The 23,385-nt window shown below is 48.2% G+C and overlaps 1 protein-coding gene across 3 annotated transcripts in view; it reads left to right on the forward strand.

The window, feature by feature from the left end:
* The first annotated feature begins 5 nt into the window (after nucleotides 1-5).
* PCMT1 (protein-L-isoaspartate (D-aspartate) O-methyltransferase) overlaps nucleotides 6-23,385 on the forward strand; it is a 50,046-nt gene continuing 26,666 nt past the window's right edge. For all 3 annotated transcript variants that reach the window (XM_073671355.1, XM_073671354.1, XM_073671353.1), the window contains exon 1: nucleotides 6-303. In XM_073671355.1, coding sequence (XP_073527456.1) covers nucleotides 21-303 — 283 coding nt within the window. In that variant the 5' untranslated portion in view covers nucleotides 6-20. The remainder of the gene's footprint in view (nucleotides 304-23,385) is intronic.

Here is a 23,385-nt window from a genome sequence, read left to right on the forward strand (position 1 = left end):
GAGAAGCAGTGACGTAAACCATGCCAGCGCTGGGCGTGGTCGACAATGCGTCCAGTGTGCTAGAGCTGGGCGTGGCCTCAGGGCCTCCTCACGGCGCTGAGCTCCTGCGTGGCGCCGCCCCCTCCTTCTCCGGCGGGCCCGCGGATGACGTCTCCTGGCTGGAGGTGTTGGGCTTCCTGGGCAAACTGCTGGGCGCAGTCGCCGCTCTGAAAGCAGCAGAGTACCTGCTCCGTGCGCTGTGTGTAGCCATGGCCTGGAAGTCAGGGGGAGCCAGCCACTCGGAGCTGGTCGGCAACCTGCGCAGTGAGTGTGCGACGGCCAGTCCGCTCATAAACACAGTGCCCTGACATGTTCTGCCCTGCTGTGTGTGGCTGTGATGGCTGCTGCCTGTGGTGTGTGCATGACGCTGGAGGATGACTGCCATCATCTGCTGCCTGTGGTGTGTACATGTCGCTGAAGGATGACTGCCATCATCTGCTGCCTGTGGTGTGTACATGGCGCTGGAGGATGACTGCCATCATCTGCTGCCTGTGGTGTGTACATGGCGCTGGAGGATGACTGCCATCATCTGCTGCCTGTGGTGTGTACATGTCGCTGGTGGATGACTGCCATCATCTGCTGCCTGTGGTGTGTGCATGTCGCTGGTGGATGACTGCCATCATCTGCAGCCTGTGGTGTGTACATGTCGCTGGAGGATGACTGCCATCATCTGCTGCCTGTGGTGTGTACATGGCGCTGGAGGATGACTGCCATCATCTGCTGCCTGTGGTGTGTACATGGCGCTGGAGGATGACTGCCATCATCTGCTGCCTGTGGTGTGTACATGGCGCTGGAGGATGACTGCCATCATCTGCTGCCTGTGGTGTGTACATGGCGCTGGAGGATGACTGCCATCATCTGCTGCCTGTGGTGTGTGCATGGCGCTGGAGGATGACTGCCATCATCTGCTGCCTGTGGTGTGTACATGTCGCTGGAGGATGACTGCCATCATCTGCTGCCTGTGGTGTGTACATGTCGCTGGAGGATGACTGCCATCATCTGCTGCCTGTGGTGTGTACATGTCGCTGGTGGATGACTGCCATCATCTGCTGCTGCCTGTGGTGTGTGCATGTCGCTGGAGGATGACTGCCATCATCTGCTGCCTGTGGTGTGTGCATGGCGCTGGAGGATGACTGCCATCATCTGCTGCCTGTGGTGTGTGCATGGCGCTGGAGGATGACTGCCATCATCTGCTGCCTGTGGTGTGTGCATGGCGCTGGAGGATGACTGCCGTCATCTGCTGCCTGTGGTGTGTGCATGGCGCTGGAGGATGACTGCCATCATCTGCTTCTGGCCAGTGTGTACATGGCGCTGGAGGATGACTGCTATCATCTGCTGCCTGTGGTGTGTACATGGCGCTGGAGGATGACTGCCGTCATCTGCTGCTGGCCAGTGTGTACATGGCGCTGGAGGATGACTGCCATCATCTGCTGCTGGCCAGTGTGTACATGGCGCTGGAGGATGACTGCCATCATCTGCTGCTGGCCAGTGTGTACATGGCGCTGGAGGATGACTGCCATCATCTGCTGCTGGCAGGTGGCTTCTGCCTGGCCTCCTCACACAGCGTCTAATAGTGTCATTACTGCTGGGCATTGTGGCCAGTGACTTCTGCTACCTGTAGCCCAATCCTGGGCCAAGCCACCTGCCCGACTGGGCACAGCAGTCATTGCCAGGCACCGCTCAGCGACCAGACATGGGCCACCATCATGTTCGGATCACTTGCCAAGCATTAGGCCTAGAGTTGGTGGGGATTGGCTACCAAATGTTTCTCGCCTGCATGTTTGGGCTCTCCGGTCACACTCATGTCAGTTTTCACAAATTTGATCGTGGGCACAACTGATCCCACTGTAAGGGCCCCATGCGGAATAAATGGTTGTCAGCTGACAATCAACTGAGCAGGATATTCCCCCATACACAGGAGGGGTCCGGTGCTCTGACAGATCCACTCTGACCCTGCTGGCAGCAGCGTATCTCGCCGATGACCAAGGGATTGGCAGCCCAATATCCAACATACTGAAGAGGCGGTAAGCCTGTCTGGGGTCCTCCAGGCTTGGAAATAATGTCCATGTGACAGCAGACTTGTGAATCCTGACAGCGTGCGGAGTGCCAGTGTTACTGGTGACAATGGGAGATTTACATACTTGTAGTCACACTCCGACTAGACATGCTCGTCCTCTTAGAGTAGGAGAGCACTGAGAGAGCGCTAGCACGTCTAGTCGGAATGTGAGAAGTATGCAGATCGCATGCTAGCGGTGACCGGACTGCCTGCTCTGACCCACAATGATGGAGACTCCTGCTAGAATGCACAGAAGTCTGTATTCACGTAAATTGACTACCCCTTTAAGGGCAGAGACAGACTGCCGTATAACTTGTGAGATGATCGCATCGCACTGCATGGACTGGCCAGCTCCTCTCCTGACCTGAGCGTGACAGCATGATGGATTTCTATGCAGCTGTCACGGTCAGGGAGCAGTACGGTTTACCATGCGATCTTATCTCAAGAAATACAGCAGTCTCACTCGCCCTAAGTCAAAAACTAAGATGCAAGTGAAACCAGAACCTTTAATGGACAGGACATTGACCAGAATGGAATATAATGTTTCTTTTACTCTCGGCAGCGCTGCAGCCAATCTGCCAGGTTCCCCTGCAGAGTGCAGCTGATCAGTGGATGTCCCAGGAATGTACAGTGATATTTTGGAATAAGTTGTAACCCTTGGTTAGGATATGTATTTGCTTATACAGTAAATGTATGGTGCAGAAGTATATATTCCAGGGCAGACGGGCTGATTATGGAATATATATGAACTTTGGCGTCCAATTAAGGAAGTAAAATAAGGTTTCGGCTGAGCAGATACAGGCCGTCTTTCTCTTATCTCCCGAGAGAAGCCAGTGTTCCTCAGTTGGACATGCAGACAGCTATAGTCTGCACATAGTCATCAGCGTGTGGCTTCTTATCGTCTGTCTCCAGAGGCAGCCTTCTAGGAACGTGTCAGTAGTGCTTCCCCTAGTCTTTTTGCTGATTTTTTGGAGTAGAAACTAAGCAGAAACTCCAAGTTTTTGAAGAGTTTTGTGATTTTGAGAAGCCTCAGTTTCTGCTCCAAAAAAACTCCTCCCAAAAAAGTTTTTTTTTTTGCAAAATGTTAATGAGTGTTCTAGGCAATCGGTGGTCTTTACCCGTCATCTGGTGTCACTGCTCTGCTGTGGGAGCCATGAAAGCAGTATTGGTATCTGGATATAGTGGTCATGTGCCGGCCACTTGTAAACCAAGACTTCTGAAGATTCTGTGCTGACTCATCAGGGGGAGCGAGATGGATATCTTTGCTTCATACCTTTTGCTGCTGTTTTTTTTAAATGTTATGCTATTGGACAAATTGATTCTCATGTAACTCATTCAGCAGCCAGCAATGTGCAGGGAAACAACCTGGAAAATAAAAATGGTGCTTTGAATGAAACCCAATTGTGAAAATTAGTTATGTGTGTTTTTTTGGTTTTTTTGGTTTAATTTTGTCCCAAAATACATGCATACAGCCTAGAAATCCCTTTTGAATGAAGTCTTCCTTGTAAAATAAAAATAAGATACCATCTGTGCTGGTTTGCCAGGGTTTGCGTGGCATTGTTATGCAATGTGAGCCCCACAGCCAATCAGGCGCTATTGGGTAGCTGTTCTCTAAATTTTTCCGCTAGTCCAACATTGCTAAAACTGCACCATTGCGGAAGGTGAGTATCTCTTTATTTTATAAGGGTGACTACTTTTAAAAAGGGGTTATTCAGGTAGTGGACAACCTCCTTATTCCATAAGTTAAAAAAAAGTGTCCGTATTTTCATATTCATAATATATAAGAAAATAGCCATAAATTTGCCTAAAATAGTACGCTATACATCTTGAAGCACACCTGTCAGCAGGATTGTGCTCAGTAAACTACATACACCGTTAGGTGGGCGACATTACACTGATTAAAATGATACCTTGGTTGATGAAATCCATCCTGTGATTCATGTGTAATCTTTTTACTTTTACTGTAGTTTGGAGATAATGATATGCTTGTGCTTCGGGGCAACCTGTGGGGTGGGCTCTATCTGGTGCTCTACATAGTCATCTGTGTGCTCTTATGACAGCTCACTGTGCCTTCACTGACCTGCCTCCTATTTTACATAATGCACCTAGTAGTGCGGAGCTAGGTAAAATAGGAGGCCGCCCCGAACCACAAGCATATCATTATCTCCATACTAAAAATTAAGATTACACATGAATCACAGGACGGATTTCATCATCCAAGGTATCATTTTAATCAGTGGAATGTCGCCCACCTGACAATGTATGTAGTTTACTGAGCACAATTCTGCTGACAGGTGCGTTTTATTGAAATGCTTCAATTCTCGTAGGTTCCTCGATGTTCAGATCTTTGCTCTTTGTCAGCCAGCTCCCTTTCACAGAGCATTGATGACATGCCAACACCAAAGTCGCTGCCTGCATTAAGCCCAAGAAAGAAACCAGCGCTGATATCTTCAAATCTTTATAACTGGATATTTTGAGCACATTCAGGCTAATTGTAGTTTGAGCAGAACAACCCCTTTAACACATGGGCGTTATTTTTAGGGGGTCATACTGCGTGGGACTTTATTTACCTTGGGTGTTTACATCATGGCGATTCCTAGCTGACATTGGAATACCTTTCCATATGCTGGATTCTGGAAACACTGTTTTTGTAAATCCCATTTGATTCTATGAGAGTGCCACCTGTTCCTCCCCTTCCGTAATCCTGGCCACTTGCATGTAGAAAAGTATTCCCATCTCAGCCATTCATGGTTGAAAAAGCCCTCCACTTAAACTACTTCTTGTCATTTCAAAGATCTCCAGCCATCTTCTTCTAGTTCTAAAATGAAACAAGTGCCAGGCCATGACTCTTGAGTGCCACTATGTGCCAAGTAAGTCTATATAAGATATTACTTTTGTGCTCCTGACAGTCCCTGCTAAATTTAGTTTGGTATAAAAACTTGGAGCCCAGTAGGACAACACCTATCCCAAATAGGAATACTGAAAGGTTTTACCTAATGCTTGAGACCTCATCTAGCAACCAGAGTAGACAGCAGCTGGAAGGAGCAGTTCTTCTTCAGGCACGCTTGGAGTAAGGCCGGTTTCACACATCTCTTTCCATTAGCAGTGTTATGTAGCACTCAGTGTCACTTTCTTGTGGAGACCTGTTTTTGCCAAAGAAATGGCAGTTCTGCATCATCTTTCTAAGGGCAGGTGCAGACGAGAATGAATTCTCTTATCCGAGAGAATTTGGTCAATTATGCAATTCACATTCTGATCAAACTCTGATTAGTGTGTGTGATCATAGTGTGCTCCAATGCTCTAGGATGAGGAGAAGATGGAGAAGAAAATTTCTTCATTCGGTCAGTCCATGGAAATAGGACTGCACTCAGATGTCCTTAAAGTTCAGTCTGAGGTTTCCCACGGCCGAGTGCGATCTGAATATTGGATCAAACTTGGGCACACAGTGATTGTTTTTTTTTTTCCAAGAATCAGCTCCATCTGAAGAAAAAAATCTGATGTGTACAGCCCAATAGAATAACATTGGTCCGAGTGCAATCCGATGTTTTGTAGGATCGCACTCTGAGGCTAAGTGCCCACGATGCAGAAATGCTGCATATTTTTTCCGCTTCTCCCTGGCAGGAAAAACGCATGCGGATTTTACATGTGGATTGTACATGCGGATTTTACATACGTTTTCCTGCCAGTGACCTGCGGATGTGAAGCGTTCTTCACATGCATTTCCGCATGCGGGTTATCAAGCGCTTTTCCAAACGATTTTAGCATCACTTGGAAAGTGCTTGACAACTTGGTCACACTATATAAATCCATGCAAACGTCATGGATTTATATAGTGTGACCAAGTAATAGTTAAAAAAAAAAAAAAGAATAAAAATGGTGTGACCTGTCACATGACTAAATGACGTCACCGTCATGGCAAAACCAGGGCTGTGGAGTAGGAGTCATATAGTTCAAGGCGGAATCAGAGCAAGTGTCATAAGAAAAGATGCCCCAGAATCATTATTTTATGGTGGTCACAGATTCCCATTAATCCACCTTCCGTGATATTACCACCAAAATGCGCTATACTTCTTACATGTAAATCAGGGGTCTCAAACTCAGCTGGGCATATGGGCCGCACACAGAAAAACATTTAATTTGGGGGGCCGCATTATTTGCATGACAAAGTGACATTTTTAGTGATACCATTTTATTTTCTATACACCTTTTGAACTGGTCCTCATCTTGCAGACATGGTCTCCCCGTCAGGTCCCCCATATTGCAGACATGGTCTCCCCTCCAGGTTCCCCATATTGCAGACATGGTCTCCCATCCAGGTCCCCCATATTGCAGACATGGTCTCCCATCCAGGTCCCCCATATTGCAGACTTGGTCTCCCCGCCAGGTCCCCCATATTGCAGACATGTTCTCCCCTCCAGGTTCCCCATATTGCAGTCATGGTCTCCCCTCCAGGTACCTCATATTGCAGACATGGTCTCCCATCCAGGTCCCCCATATTGCAGACATGGTCTCCCATCCAGGTCCCCCATATTGCAGACATGGTCCCCCATATTGCAGACATAGTCCCCCATCCAGGTTCCCCATATTGCAGACATGGTCCCCCATCCTGGTCCTTATCTTGCAGACATGCCCCCATCCAGGTCCCCATGTTGCAGACAGGTCCCCCCCCATAGTGCGCACAGGGCCGAGTCCCCCCCCATACTGCGCTCAGGGTCCCCGTCCCCCCCCATACTGCGCTCATGGTCCCCATCCCTCCATACTGCACTCAGGGTCCCCGTCGCCCCCCCCATACTGTGCTCAGGATCCCCGTCCCCCCTATACTGCACTCAGGGTCCCCGTCCCCCTCATACTGCGCTCAGGGTCCCTGTCCGCCCCATACTGCACTCAGGGTCCCTGTCCCCCCCATATTGCACTCAGGGTCCCCGTCCCCCCCCCCATATTGCACTCAGGGTCCCCGTCCCCCCCCCCATACTGCGCTCAGGGTCCCCGTGCCCCCATACTGCGCTCAGGGTCCCCGTGCCCCCATACTGCGCTCAGGGTCCCCGTGCCCCCATACTGCGCTCAGGGTCCCCGTCCCCCCCCATACTGCGCTCAGGGTCCCCGTCCCCCCCCATACTGCGCTCAGGGTCCCCTTCCCCCCATACTGCGCACAGTGCCCCCCCCATACTGAGCACAGGTCCCCTGTGATGTATTTCACATGACAGAGAAAGTAAAAAAAAAAGATTCTCACCTGTCCTCCGTTCCCTCGGCGTCCTTTCTGCACCTGTGGCCCGCAGGCACAGACCCCATAACGATCGCGGCTCTCTCCAGCAGCCGCCGACATCAGCGCTGTAATGCAGTGTATTGCTGGCTCTCTGCACAGCAATACCAGTGTCAGCCGCCGGCCTATCAGAGGCCAGCAGCTGACATCTGCGCATATCAGTGACGTCATACTCCGCTGCGCTGGGACGCCAATGTCAGCTGCTGGCCTCTGATAGGCCGGCGGCTGCCACTGGTATTGCTGTGCAGAGAGCCGGGAATACACTGCATTACAGCGCTGATGTCGGCGGCTGCTGGAGAGAGCCGCGATAGTTACGGGGTCTGTGCCTGCGGGCCGCAAGAAGCAGCCGGAGGGGCCGCATGCGGCCCGCGGGCCACGTGTTTGAGACCCCTGATGTAAATAATACAGTGGGGGAGATTTACTAAGTAAAACGTAGCACAGTTCTGGTGGACAATGGCGAAAAGTGGAGTCCATCACTTGTGCTAAATTTATGGTGTGTTTTGGGCACAGTTTACATCTTCCTTGACCGTTTAGAAAAAGCACCATGGCAGGGGGAGCTGTCAATCCTTCTCATTAATAATATTGGTGTGCCAGCCATGAGATGGCATAGGGCAGAAGAAGCCATCTAACATGGTCAGTGATGGCCAAGTTGTAGTAGTATTTAGCTTTTGCATGTTGATGAGTTTGGTGCATGCTCATACTTTTTTGCCATCTCACAAATGAATGGATTTTCCAACACTAATAATAAATGTCCGGCACAGCCTCAGTGGGCTATAAATGTACTTGTGCTTATATAGCTTTTCCTTATTACCAATTGTCAAGGGTGGTCAAGGCCAATTGCCAGCTCAGTTTGGCTGAAATCCCACATGTACATCCAGTACCTTCCTGCTTTGCTTCCAGGACTGGGTTAATATGCGCCTCAAATTAGACCTGCCTGTTAGAAGTCCAGAATGTCTATTGCTGTACAGATGCAGAAACGTAGTGGGCCAGCAGTGTTAGGATGACTGAGGTCCTTGCTGTATTACCCCCTGTAAACTGGATGCCAATATGAGTGCACATAGAATAGATAGAACTCATTACTAAGTGCCCTCAGGGGGCTTCTGCTGGCTCCCAACTTTTTAGGTTGTCTTCTATGGAAGCAGCATTCAAGGAGCTTGATGGCTTTTTCATACAGTGTGCAGTACACTAGTGAATATTTGAGTAGGTATCCATTACTGTTGATATGAGCACTCCAAGTATCCATGAAAGGAGCCAACAACGTAATGCTATGTGAATTTCCATATTATGTTGAGATGTCTTCCCCCCGCTACAAGCTTATCTTAATGAGTCTCGGGGCTCTTACTTGAATAGCTCATTGCTGCCAATCTGTCAGGTTGATCTGTATGCCTAGTAGCCAAGAGGACAGAAAAACATTTTAGGAGCACTCAAAGTATAATGGACTTTCTAATGGCATGTATTAAAGAGCAGAGTTTCACCTATTCCCCCTCGCACAACCCTCATTTCCCTGACTTACGGGCTGTGATGTACACAATCTGAACATGTGTAGCCAGGGCTGTGGAGTCGGTAAGCCAAACCTCAGATTCCGACTCCTCAATTTCCACGACTCCGACTCCCTCATACACGGCTCATGTTTAAGTGATAAATTTACTGTAGCACAGATTCATCTCTGCTAAAAGTCTAGACCCTTAGATCACGAATAGGACATTTCATAACTTTCCCAAATTCTTCTGAAAAAATATTCCCCACAAACTGCATTGAACTACTGTACCCAATTTATTATATATTTTAGGAGTCGGCGTTGGTCCATTTTATACCGACGCCGACTTCACCAAAATGGACACAGACTCCCCGACTCCGACTCCACAGCCATGTATGTAGCAAAGGTTATCATAATTCACAACATACCATTGTGATAACTTATCACATAAGGTTTTCTTACTTAAAAGGAACCTGTCATGGGGTTAATCTGCAGGTTAATAGTGTTCTGAAGCTGCCAGGCACCCCGCACGGAGAGCCCTGCTGCCAGGAAGAAATTAACTTTACTCCTCCTGGCAGCTTTGAGGTTTCAGTCATTGGGATGGGCCAGGACACCTTTAGTCACTGCTCAGTGCATAGTGAACAGCGGCTGTAACCGCGCCTCGCACTGACTTAGTTAAGGCCCCGTCACACATAACGAGATCGCTAGCGAGATCGTTAGTGCGTCACGGTTTCGTGATCGCTGGGGAGTTGTCAAACATTCAGAACTTCCCAACGATTTCGGCCGCCCCAGCGATCTAACTAACGATCTCGGCGGTCGTTGGGACGCTTTCACACAGCAGCTATTTCAACGATCAACACCTTGATAGGGACTGTACTGTGTCACAAAGGCGTGCATAAAATCACTTTTCCGCGCCCCCTCATCTCCGATTCGTGGACGCTACTGCGTTCTGATTGGGCGGCCTTGGTTTAACATCGCTACTGCGTCTCTGGTCAGATGGGATCGCTACTGCTTCTCCGGTCAGACGGGAACACTGGTGTGTGCATTGTTCCTGTACAGATGTATGGATGTCCATATATTTATATGAATATATATATATAGAGATGTAAATGGCCTTTTATGTGTATGCATATCTGTATGTTTGAGATTATGTATGTGTATATAAAGTTATCTGTATACGTATATGTATATGAGTGTGTGTGTATATATTTATGTACTTAAAAATATGTTTGAGACCCCAAACAATACCTACCTCGCTAAAGATGTCTGATTTCTTCAAAGTGGAGTCACAGCCTTAGAACGCTGGTGGGATCCGAAAAACAAGGACGCAGTAGCGACCACCAATCGGGGACGAGGGGTGCGGAAAAGTCCAATTTATGCACGCCTACGTGTCTCAGTTCTGAATCGCTAACAAGGTTGTTGATAGGGTGTCAAATACAGCGATGCACACTGCCCAGCGGGAGCGCAACGACCCAGGAATGGTCCAGGAAGCTTTGTAACGATCAGCGATCTCACAGCAGGGGCCTGATCGCTGCTACCTGTCAGATGTAACGAGATCACTAGCGAGATCGCTATTGCGTCATGAAAACCATGACGCATCAACGATCTCGCTAGCGATCTCGTTATGTGTGACGGGGCCTACATAGTCAACTTAGCATTAGAGCCAGCTGTCAGTCACTGCCGGGGCATGGTTACAGCCACCGCTCACTATGTACTGAGCATTGATTGAAGCTGTACCTACCACACCCCTATGACTGAAAGCCCAAGAATGCCAGAAGGAATAAAGTTAATTTTCTCCCATCAGTGGGGCTCTGAGGTCAGGCACTTGGCAGCTTCAGGACCAGCCAGGGCCGTGGAGTCGATGTCGGTATAAAATGGACCGACTACTAAAATACATAATAAATGGGTTCAGTGGTACAATGCAGAATGTGCTGTAAAGGTTTTCATAAGAATTTGGTAAAGTTATGAAATGTCCTATAAATGTCTGTTCTGTTCCTGATCTAAGTATCTAGGCTTAGCCGAGATGAATATGTGCTGCACTTTATGTACACGCTCAGTAGTGAGGTCGTGCTGTGGAGTCGGGAGCCAGGGAAATTGAGAAGTCGAAGGTTAGGCTTACCGACTCCGCAGCCCTGTTTTGAACACTATTAATGCCATATCTGCAGGTTAAGTGTTTTTTTACATGACCGGTTTCCTTTAAGAAGATAACTTAAAATTGCATAAGCCATTGAATATTGTTAACATAGTTGTCGAATATCCAAGTGCTGTTAGGAGTCAAGCTAACCTTTGTTAGGGTATGTTCACACTAGGCGTTTTTTTTTTTTTTTATTTTCAGCTGCGTTTTACAGTACCCGCAAAGTCTGAGATTTCAGAAATCTCATGCATACACATTGGTTTTTGTGTTATTTGTATTTTGTGCTTTTCATGTTTTTTTGCACAATAGATGATGTCACTTTTTTCAACTTTTTTCACCCATTGAAAGTAACGGGTGGTGAAAAACCGCCTAGTGTGAACATAGGTATCAGGTTGTGCTGCGTTGTTAGTGAAAAAAAAGCAAGTACTGCAGTATGTGAAGCTCATTTATTTTTGTGTTTTTCCCAAGTCTACCATCTTGTCTTGGTCACCTGAGATGGCAGTTTGGACTAGACAGTTTAATTAACTTAGTGATGCATGCACAGTAAACATTGGCATACCTAGGTGTGAGATTGAACAATACCTGTGGCCAAGAAGGTGTGAAATTGAACAATCCCTGAGCAACTTAATGGCAGACGAAAGTGTGAAAGTACATGGTGTCCTACAAACTCAATGCACTGCCAGTGTCTTAGGTAAACTATTCACCTAACCAATCCCCACCCCCCCACTGTGAAATATGAAACCATATTAACAAGAATTACAAATATGTCTTTCATTAGTGACCTGTATTCATGCTTCTGTAGTGGAAGCAAAGCTGAACTTTCGGTTCCTGAAAAACGCACCAAAACCTACGTTTTTGCCGCAGCTTCTTTCCTGCCAAGAGATCAGGTTTTGCTGTAGAAAAAAAGCTGAAAAAAACGCCTTGTGTGAACATAGACCTAAGATCTGTAAATTCCTGGCCTCAGAGGAGGAGTGTGTTCTGCCCTGAAGAATACAGACTGAACTATCGGCATAATACTTCTCGCTCCAATTAGCCAAACAGTACAACTTTAATTTTTCTTAGTAGGGTTATGGAGCTCACGTAGGATATCATATTAAAAGGGATTTTCTAATGTACAAAAATTGTCACCTATCCAGCTCCTCCTTTTATGGGGGATCTCATTTAGGCTGTGTGTCCATGGTGAGATATTTGTGAGCTTTTGACACTGTGTATTTTTACTGCATCAGAAACGCAGCGTCTTAGAGTTCCAGCAAAAGTGGATACGATTTATAGAAATCTCATGCCCATTGTCCTTATTTTTTACTCTGCGTAAACTTACCTGCGGCACGTGCTTCAAATCCGCAACATGTTGATTTCTCTTGTGGGTACGCTGAGTATTAAATAGCATCAAGAGAGGAAAGAGTCCATGCACAGGACGAATATGCACACTAAATTGCAAGCGAATAGTATCAAAAAATATTAACTTTATTAATGCACACCCACACACTAAAAGCAATTAAAAACAAAGACCATAATGTAGACCATATCCAAGGAATGACCCTTGTTGATAATAAAATACATCAGTCCGAAACCAATGTGCCCCCACAGTGTCATACAGGGTATATATAACCATGAGCAATAGACAACCATAGTATCAAAATGTAACCACAATATTAAGGAGACTCTTGCTATAAAAGTAACTGATGAGAGTAGTACATATATAAACCCAAGCCCAGGCGTCCCTGGGAGAGGGTAAGCAAGTACCAGTGATATCTTAGCCAAAATACCTACTCTCATATGAGAATGTAATAACGTAGCAGTAAGGCTAAAGTGCCCACGATGCGGAACTGCTGCGGAGCGTTTCTGCATGTCCCTGGCAGTAAAAACACTGGCGTAGAAGCGTTTTTAACATGCTAGTTTGCATGCGGGTTGTCAAGCGCTTTTCCAAGCGATTTTAGCATCACTTGGAAAGTGCTTGACAACTTGATTACACTATATAAATCCATGCAACCGGCATGAATTTATGTTGTGTGACCAAGTTACGATGCTGCAAAGGCAGCATCAATAGTAAAAAAAAAAAAAAAGAATAAAAATGTTGAAAAATAAAAAAAAATTATACTCACCTTCTGATGGCCCCCGGTCTCCACTACGGTGCATACGGTGTCTTCGGCGGCTTGCGGTGCTCTAAAAAGGACCTTCCATGACGTCATTTAGTCATGTGACAGGTCACGCGACCGCTGACGTCAGCGGTCGCGTGACCTGTCACATGACTAAATGACGTCATGGAAGGTCCTTTTATACCACCGCGAGCAGCCGAAGAGCCAGCAGCGGCGCCGGGAGCAGATAGAGGGCCATCAGAAGGTAAGTATATGTTTTTTTTTTTATTCTATTTTAAACTACAGGTACTATGGTACCTGGGTCCAGAGGAGAGTCTCCTCTTCTCCAGACCCTGGTACCATTCGTGCATTGAATCGCATAATGTCCACATGTGTACGTGTAGTCATGCAGATGTTATGTGGTTCAATGCAAGTCAATGGCGGCGATTTTGCCAAATTAATGGTTGTGCTGCGGACTTTTCTACAATGATAATCCACAGCGGAAATTTCCGCAGCATGTGCACAGCACATGCGGATTATCATTGGGAAACATGGCAGACAACTTAACAAGTGTTTTTAATGCGTTTCTGCGGCGGGCACGCAGCATAAGAGTAAAAGGACAGGCTAAGAGGTGAGCTATGATGAAAGACCTAGTGCGTCCAAGTCAAGGTTGCTCAAATAAGCCCCTGTCAGGTACAAGTCAGGATTAATAAGGTAAAAAACCTTGTGGGGAAGAGAGTATTAGACAGGTGTATCTATATGGGGCTCACTCGTATGGCCGTCCTAGCGGCTTCGTCAGGGCAGGTCCCCAATACTTTGAGTATTATGTGCATGTTTTCCCCTTAGACTTTAATTAGTTGTGGAAAATCCACTGGTAAAGAAAAGTGTGTGCATATTAATATGTTTCTGCTGTGGAAACGCATTTAAATGCATGTAATCCATACATGACTATCAATAAGGTTTTGTCAAAGCCAAATATCAAGAAGTGTCATCAACGAAGCCGCTTTATTTAAAGCATGACGCACCAAAAAGACAAATGCAGTGTCAAAAACGCGATAAACGCTAGTAGCCTAATTTATATAATAGGTGCAGAAATTCTGCCACATCTAAAACTCACAAAATGCTCGTCGTGGGAACGTAGCATCAGATTATGTGCACACGACATCTTTTACACTCCAGCATACCCAAGGAGTTTTGCCAGAGGACAACGCCTCAGAAGACGCCAGTGCCTTTTGTTCTGGAGTGTCTTTTTCTGGCGTCTTGTTGATCGTTTTTTGGGGGTTCTTTTTTACAAATTGATGTAAACTATTGAACAGTTTCCAAGAGGAAGCCACCTGAAGAATGGTCAAGTCACTTTAGCTGCTTCTCAGCTTTTGAAGCCTGAAGTGTCTCAAAGAAGCTTTAAAGACTGAACATGTAGAAAGCGAGTTGTTTGGACATCGGTGTGCGTATCTTCATTCTTTGTAGCATTCTTTAAGCGCTTTTTCAGGCAGGTTTCAGGTGGAATCCAACTGAAAGACGTATGCAAATACCCTTAGGGTGGTTTTCAAGAACGCATTTTTTTTTGCTTTTTTCTTACTCTTTTTATGCATTTTTGGATTCTTGGCATTTTTTTCTCCCAAAAGCAGTATATTCTAGATGTTGCTTTTTTTATGTCATTTCCTATGGGCTTCTCTATAGGTAAAAATGCATGTAATAATAATTTTCATTTCTATAGCGCCAATATATTCTGCAGCACTTTACATTTTAGAGGGGACTTGTACTGACAATAACGACATTGCAGAATGGTAAAAAAGAACTCCTCCTAAGGAACGTGTAGAAAAAAAACAAACTATGAAAATGCTGATATTTTACACGTTAGATTATGATTACCATACCTGTGTAATACTCTTATATAAGTCTCATAAAGAGTTGCTATTAATATATTCCCTCTTCGCATTATATTGGCTGTGTAAACAGTCCGTCTACTGTGAATTGCACACTCCTAAGTATGAAATGCTAGGAGAACCTCAAAGCTTTTCGTTGCTTCATGGTTGTAGATTATTTATGAGTGACCTGATGAAGTTGGGTTTTGTGTTATCTTGTGCTACCTTAGTATGGCTGAATAAAGCTGGAGAAAACCAGCTTACTGTGCAGATTCCAGCTGTGTTCCAGTAGCCTGGCCTGGCTTTCTGAAAGCCGGCATTATTCCAATTGCCCACTCATAGCTGTCAAAACACACAAGTCTCTTTTTGTTTTGTTTTTTACTCTTGATGGACTGTCACACAGTAAATGTATATATAGCAATTGGTGTCCTTATCCAGTGTTTACTATATTCTCATTATGGGAAACTTCTACATATGTTCTTTTAATCAGGGCCGTGGAGTCGGTAAGCCAAACCTCCGACCCCTCAATTTCCATGACACCGACTCCCTCATACATGTCTCATGTTTAAGTGATAAATTTACTGTAGCACAGATTCCTCTCAGCTAAAAGTCCAGACCCTTAGATCAGGAATAGGACAGACCTTTATAGGACATTTCATAACTTTCCCAAATTCTTATTAAAGAATACTCCCCACAAACTGCATTGAACTACTGTACCCAATTTAGCATATATTTTCGGAGTCGGTCCATTTTATACAGACTCCGACTCCACGACTCCCAACTCCACAGCCCTGCTTTTAATAGCATGAACGTTTCATTCCCTGTCTGGATATTGCTGCAGGTTTTAGCATTTCCCAACCTTATTGCATACGAAGTGGTTAAACTTGCAGTTTTCTGTAGTCATAGGAATAATATACAGTTGTCAGCTATATCACTATATGCATTTTTTTTGTTAAAGAGCTTGTTACGGTATATACATTTTTCACGCTGTTCACTAAGACAGGTGATGATGAATTCCAAAAACGGGGGCAATGCCACTCTTTCAACCCCACTTGGATTCTTCTGGAGCCCTGCTGCCACTTTAAGCTAGTGATCCATTGGGGTTACAGCAGTCGGACCTCTGCTGAGCATACATTTGTGGCATACTGTAACGGGTCCGGGAGGCGGAACCTCTGAGCTACTATACAAGGGGGCGGCCCTTGTAAGGGAGCGGGTGGCAGTCTCTGGATGAACGGACAGGGAGATACGGCAAGTGATCAGGGCAGTCTCTGGGTGAACGGACAGGGAGATACGGCAAGTGATCAGGGCAGTCTCTGGGTAAGGGGTAGGTACGACCTGTGATGGCAGAGCCTCCGGGTAGGCTAGCAGGCAGATGGTAGATGGGTGCTCCCAGGTGAGCAAGCGAGAGTCTCTGGAATAGCAGGTGGTCACGGCACGTGACGGCGGAGCCTCCGGGCTGGCAGGCAGGCAGGTAACGGAGAAGCGCTCCCAGGTGAGCGGGCAAGAGTCTCTGGAATAGCTGGTGGTCACCGCACGTGACAACGGGACCTCCGGGCTGGCAAGCAGGCAGGTAACGGAGATGCGCTCCCAGGTGAGCGGGCAAGAGTCTCTGAGATAGCTGGTGGTCACAGCACGTGACAACGGAGCCTCCGGGCTGGCAAGCAGGCAGGTAACGGAGAAGCGCTCCCAGGTGAGCGGGCAAGCTGGTCCATAGACAGACTGACCGGAGTAGTAAGGCAGACCGTCGGACCTCAGGCAAGCAGGCAGGTAGCTGATATGCGCTCCCAGGTGAGCGGGCAGGCTGGTCCTTAGACAGACTGACAGGAGTAGTAAGGCAGACCGTCGGACCTCAGACTGGCAGACAGGTAACAAGTATTCAGGCAGGAATCAGGCAGGTAACTGGCAGGTAACTGGCAACGGGACCTGAGGGCTGAAGCACAGGTGAGACACAGGTGCAAACAACATTGCTCGGGCACCTCCATTTTGGAGGAGGTGCCTTTTATATGATGAAGTCCTCCGGCCATTGGCCGGGGACTCCTTAGGGCGGCGCGCGCGGCCCCTTTAAGAGGAGGGGAGCGCGCGCGCCCTAAGCACAGGGGCCGGGAAGGAGCGCGCGCCGAGAGCAGAACAGGAGGAGGACGCCGGGACGGAGCGCGCGCTGACAGCAGAGCGGGGAGAGGACGCCGGGCAGGAGCGCGCGCTGACAGCAGAGCGGGGAGAGGACGCCGGGCACGGAGCAGAGCGGTGAGGGGAGCAGCGTCCCTGCCTAGCAGAGGGCAGGGACGCCAGCGCTACAGTACCCCCCCCTTTAGGCCCCCCCTTTTTTAGGCCAGACAGAAATTTAGCTAGGATGAGAGGGGCATGGATGTTCTCCCGGGGCTCCCACGTTCTCTCCTCAGGACCAAACCCCCTCCAATCTACCAGAAAAAAGGTCTTTCCTCTTACCCTTTTGCTGGCAAGAATGTTCTCTACCTCAAACTTGTCCTCAGCAGAAACCAGAGCAGGAGGCGTACCTGTAGACTTAGAAAAAGAGTTAAGTACCACAGGTTTGAGGAGAGATACATGGAAGGAGTTAGGGATCCGTAAGTTGGCCGGGAGTTTCAATTTATAGGCTACCGGGTTGATCTGACCGATGACCACCAGTGGGCCGATGAACCGAGACCCTAACTTATAGGAAGGGATCTTGAGTCGGACATATTTGGACGAGAGCCAGACTTTATCCCCAGGACGGAATTGAGGAGGGTCCATCGCTAAATGCTGCCAGGGGGCAGCAGGTACTGGCAGAGGAAGAAGGCGGCCGGCCGACAGGTGTCTCGGAACTTTGTTGCGGGCGCAGGACACACAGGCAGAAACAAAGTCCATAACATCCTTGTGCAGGTTAGGCCACCAGTAGTGTCGGGTAATAAGCTGGAGGGTCTTTTTCCGACCGGCGTGGTCAGCTAGTTTAGACGAATGACCCCAGTGTAGGATTCTCTCCCGATCAGGTACCGATACGAACGTCTTACCAGGAGGAAGACAATTTAGACTCACGGGAGCCACCTGCACTACTCTGGCGGGATCAATGGGGCAGTCACATGGTCTATGAGGTGGTGATGTCTCTGCCTCCTCCTTAACAAAGACATCAGCACTAGACCAATAAGGAATCGGAAGTCCAGGTAGATTAGCTGGGATAGGAGAGGGACGGACGGAATGGACGGGAACCAGGCAGGTTTTATGACAGGCCTGTCCCCAGTGAAGGACTTCTCCGGTTTGCCAGTCAAGCACGGGTGCATGTCTCTGGAGCCAAGGCAGACCTAGCAAGAGGGCGTGAGGGAGACCAGGCAGAACGTGAAAGGAGATACTCTCTGAATGCAGCATTCCCACCTGCAGAGTAATGGATTCGGTGATGAATTGGATGGGGCGAGGTAAGAGGCCCCCATCCACGGCAACAACAGACAAGGGTACAGCCAGAGGTTTGGTGGGGATGCGGAATTTCTCCACCAGGGACTGTGAAATAAGATTTCCGGCTGCTCCAGAGTCAAGTTGGGCTAGTTCGGAATAACGATTCTCCCCGCAGATGATTGAGACTGACAACAGCAGGGATGGAGAGGATTTATTTTTGTCTAGATCGACCCCTCTGAGTGAACCTAGATACAGACGTTCTCCCGACCTCTCCGGGCAGGCACGGATCAGATGCTCCTTACTGCCACAGTAGAAGCAGCTCCCCTCGGCACGGCGGAAATCCTGACGGGATTTGACCATCTTGGTCTGGTCGACCTGCATAGGCTCAGGAGAGTGTACCTGTGGAGAAACGGAAGGAATGACGGGTTCCTGGAAAGTAGGAGCTAGACGTGGAATCCTTCTCTCACGGGTGACCTCTTTGGCACGCTCCTGGAACCGTAGGTCAATCCGGGTGGCAAGGGTTATTAGATCATCGAGAGTGGTAGGAATGTCCCGACCAGCAAGTTCATCTTTAATACGGCCGGACAGACCCTCCCAGAAGACGGATACCAGGGCTTCGTTATCCCAGGCCAGCTCCGAGGCAAGGGTACGGAACCGTATGGCATATTGGCCCACGGTGAGGCTTCCCTGACGGAGGCGAAGCAGAGAAGATGCGGATGAGGTCCTCCGTCCGGGTTCGTCGAAGGCTTTCCGGAAAGCCATGAGAAAGGCAGGCAAGTCGGACACCAGGGGATCTCCTCTCTCCCATAGAGGATTTAGCCAGGCCAGGGCCTCCCCGGTGAGATGGGACATGATAAAGGCAATTTTGGCTCGGTCGGAGTTAAACTGGTGGGATAATAGTTCAAAATGCAGGGTGCACTGATTTATGAAGCCCCGAGCCAGGACGGAGTCGCCTCCGAAGCGAGGAGGTGCAGAGAGCCGGGGTCCGGAAAAGGATACCATGGTACTGGCGGAGGTTGTTGGTGGATCAGACAGAGTGTTCAGGCGAGTATTAACATTCCGCAGGTGACCCAGGATGGTCTCCTGTTGGGACCTCTGACGGGACAGTTCAAGACAGAGGTCCGAGAGCGAGGGAGCTTGGGTGCCACCGGGTTCCATGGCCCGAGCAAACTGTAACGGGTCCGGGAGGCGGAACCTCTGAGCTACTATACAAGGGGGCGGCCCTTGTAAGGGAGCGGGTGGCAGTCTCTGGATGAACGGACAGGGAGATACGGCAAGTGATCAGGGCAGTCTCTGGGTGAACGGACAGGGAGATACGGCAAGTGATCAGGGCAGTCTCTGGGTAAGGGGTAGGTACGACCTGTGATGGCAGAGCCTCCGGGTAGGCTAGCAGGCAGATGGTAGATGGGTGCTCCCAGGTGAGCAAGCGAGAGTCTCTGGAATAGCAGGTGGTCACGGCACGTGACGGCGGAGCCTCCGGGCTGGCAGGCAGGCAGGTAACGGAGAAGCGCTCCCAGGTGAGCGGGCAAGAGTCTCTGGAATAGCTGGTGGTCACCGCACGTGACAACGGGACCTCCGGGCTGGCAAGCAGGCAGGTAACGGAGATGCGCTCCCAGGTGAGCGGGCAAGAGTCTCTGAGATAGCTGGTGGTCACAGCACGTGACAACGGAGCCTCCGGGCTGGCAAGCAGGCAGGTAACGGAGAAGCGCTCCCAGGTGAGCGGGCAAGCTGGTCCATAGACAGACTGACCGGAGTAGTAAGGCAGACCGTCGGACCTCAGGCAAGCAGGCAGGTAGCTGATATGCGCTCCCAGGTGAGCGGGCAGGCTGGTCCTTAGACAGACTGACAGGAGTAGTAAGGCAGACCGTCGGACCTCAGACTGGCAGACAGGTAACAAGTATTCAGGCAGGAATCAGGCAGGTAACTGGCAGGTAACTGGCAGGTAACTGGCAACGGGACCTGAGGGCTGAAGCACAGGTGAGACACAGGTGCAAACAACATTGCTCGGGCACCTCCATTTTGGAGGAGGTGCCTTTTATATGATGAAGTCCTCCGGCCATTGGCCGGGGACTCCTTAGGGCGGCGCGCGCGGCCCCTTTAAGAGGAGGGGAGCGCGCGCGCGCGCGCCCTAAGCACAGGGGCCGGGAAGGAGCGCGCGCCGAGAGCAGAACAGGAGGAGGACGCCGGGACGGAGCGCGCGCTGACAGCAGAGCGGGGAGAGGACGCCGGGCAGGAGCGCGCGCTGACAGCAGAGCGGGGAGAGGACGCCGGGCACGGAGCAGAGCGGTGAGGGGAGCAGCGTCCCTGCCTAGCAGAGGGCAGGGACGCCAGCGCTACACATACCTATAGAAGATCCCCATATTTTGACAAAATTTGAATGCATTAAAGAAAGAATATTACTTTACCCAAGTAATATTTGACATGAGATTGTTAGTTCAGTGTCAGAAGACCTGTTGTTGGTCCGGGCATTACGATCTGTCTATAAACTGTGACACCTTTTAAAAGGTTGTCCACTACTATAAATAATGCCCCCATTGATTTAAACTTTGTAAGGAAGTGTTTTTGTAATTACCTTCTGTTGTTATAAGTGCCTGTGAGCGGCGCTATTGCTGACCGCTCACAGGCATCAGGTGACCCCGGCTGCAGCCGGCTCTGACATCTGCTGATGTCACGTCAAGCTCCGGGAACCCAGAGGCGTGACCCAGTGACGCGCACTACCTTGATTGACAGGGCTGTGGGCGGCGTTTCCCCGCATGTCACTGCCTAGCATCCACCACGCGCTTTCCCTCCTCTGCTTTCATTGGCCACAAGAGCACTGGATACTGGGCTGTGACGTGCGGTGAAACGCCCAAACTTGACATGACGTCAGCGGATGTCAGAGCAGGTAGCAGCCGGGGTCACATGATGCCTGTGAGCGGCCAGCGATAGCGCTGCTCACAGGCAGCCATGACAATGGAAGGTAATTACAAAAACACTGGGGCATTATTGATACTAGTGGACAACCTCTTTAAGTTACCGATCAGTATCTGCTGCAATAACATTACAAGTTGATAACGGTCTTAGGCTATGAGTGGCACTATTAAAACATGATTTGGATGGAATTCCCAACAAAACCACTTACTATAATGAGGCAAACGGAGAACGCTGTCCGCTATTTCGGTAGTTTCCGCTGTTTTGAGGCGGGCACAAAATTACCGTTGACTATGGTTCTGTGCCCGCCTCAAAATACATGGACACTACCAAACCGCTGGAATTACATCCGAATCCCATTTTTTAGAACTTTAGACGGAAGCTGCTACAAGGCCACAAACGGATTGCCAGAACATAGTGTGCACATAACCTATACAACTAATCTGGATATTAGAATTATGTATGAATACAGCACAAGTACATCGAAAAATGTAGGGCCCAATTCATTTATTTATTTGGGAGGGGCTGGTGAGGACCCAGCGGTCATGGTGCACATTGGCACAAATGACAAAGTTAGAGGTAGGTGGAAGGTCCTTAAAGATGATTTCAGGGAATTAGGCTGCAAGCTGAAAGCAAGGACCTCCAAGGTGGTATTCTCTGAAATACTACCGGTACCACGTGCCACGCCAGAGAGGCAATGGGAGATTAGGGAGATAAATAAGTGGCTCAAGAACTGGTGTAGGAAGGAGGGATTTGGGTTCCTGGAGAACTGGGCCGACTTCTCAGTTGGCTACAGACTCTACGCTAGGGACCGGCTGCACCTTAATGGGGAGGGTGCATCTGTGCTGGGGGAGAAAATGGCTAGAAGTTTGGAGGAGTGTTTAAACTAGGGATTGGGGGGGAGGGTATTAATTTTATAGGTGGGGAAGATAGTGCAGATAATGACCTGGACACGAATAAAGAAGTTGGGGTTAGAACAGTCAATAAAGTAAGAAGGAATAGAGGTACAGAGAGATACATAAAATGCATGTACACTAATGCCAGAAGCCTCACCAACAAAATGGAGGAATTAGAATTAATTTTGTTGGAAAATAATTATGACATGGTGGGGATATCTGAGACGTGGCTGGACGAGAGCCATGACTGGACAGTTAATTTACAGGGCTATAGTCTGTTCAGAAATGACTGTAAAAACAAGCGAGGGGGGGGTGTGTGTTTATATGTAAAATCATCCTTAAAGCCCATCTTGCGGGAGGATATATGTGAATCTAATGGAAATGTAGAGTCCCTGTGGGTCGAGATAAGGGGAGGGGGAAAAAATAATAAATTACTGATAGGGGTTTGTTACAAGTCTCCAAAAATAATGGAAGCAGCGGAGAATATCCTCGTAAAGTAAATAGATGAAGCAGCGACTCAAGGAGAAGTCATTATTATGGGGGACTTTAACTACCCTGAAATACATTGGGGAACAGAAACCTGTAGTTCAAGCAAAGGTAATAGGTTTTTGACAACTATGAGAGACAATTACCTTTCACAACTGGTTCAGGACCCAACAAGAAGGGGGGCACTGCTAGACCTAATATTAACCAATAGGCCAGACCGCACATCAAATATACGAGTGGGGGGTCACTTGGGTAATAGTGATCACAAAATAATAAGTTTTCATGTAACCTTTAATAAGATGTGTAGTAGAGGGGGGTTACAAGGACACTAAACTTCAGGAAGGCAAATTTCCAACGGTTGAGAGATGATCTTAGTGCAATAAACTGGGACGATATCCTGAGACATAAAGCTACACAAAGCAAATGGGAGACATTTATTAACATCCTGAATAGGACCTGTGCACAATATATACCCTATGGGAATAGACATGCTAGAAATAGGAGGAAACCACTATGGCTAAATAGAGCTGTAAGGGGCGCAATAAGTCACAAAAAGAAAGCATTTAGAGAACTAAAGCAAGTAGGTATTGATGAAGCATTAAATAAATATAGAAAATTAAATAAATTCTGTAAAAACCAAATCAAGGCAGCAAAGATTGAGACAGAGAGACTCATTGCCAGAGAAAGTAAAAATAACCCCCAAATATTCTTTAACTACATAAATAGTAAAAAAAACTAAAAAATGAGTGTTGGCCCCCTTAAAAATAGTCTGGTGAAATGGAGGATGAGGAAAAAGCCAATATGCT

The sequence above is a fragment of the Phyllobates terribilis genome, unplaced genomic scaffold (assembly GCF_046119375.1).
Source record: "Phyllobates terribilis strain yellow unplaced genomic scaffold, ASM4611937v1 Scaffold_3__8_contigs__length_932513732, whole genome shotgun sequence".
NCBI lineage: Eukaryota > Metazoa > Chordata > Amphibia > Anura > Dendrobatidae > Phyllobates > Phyllobates terribilis.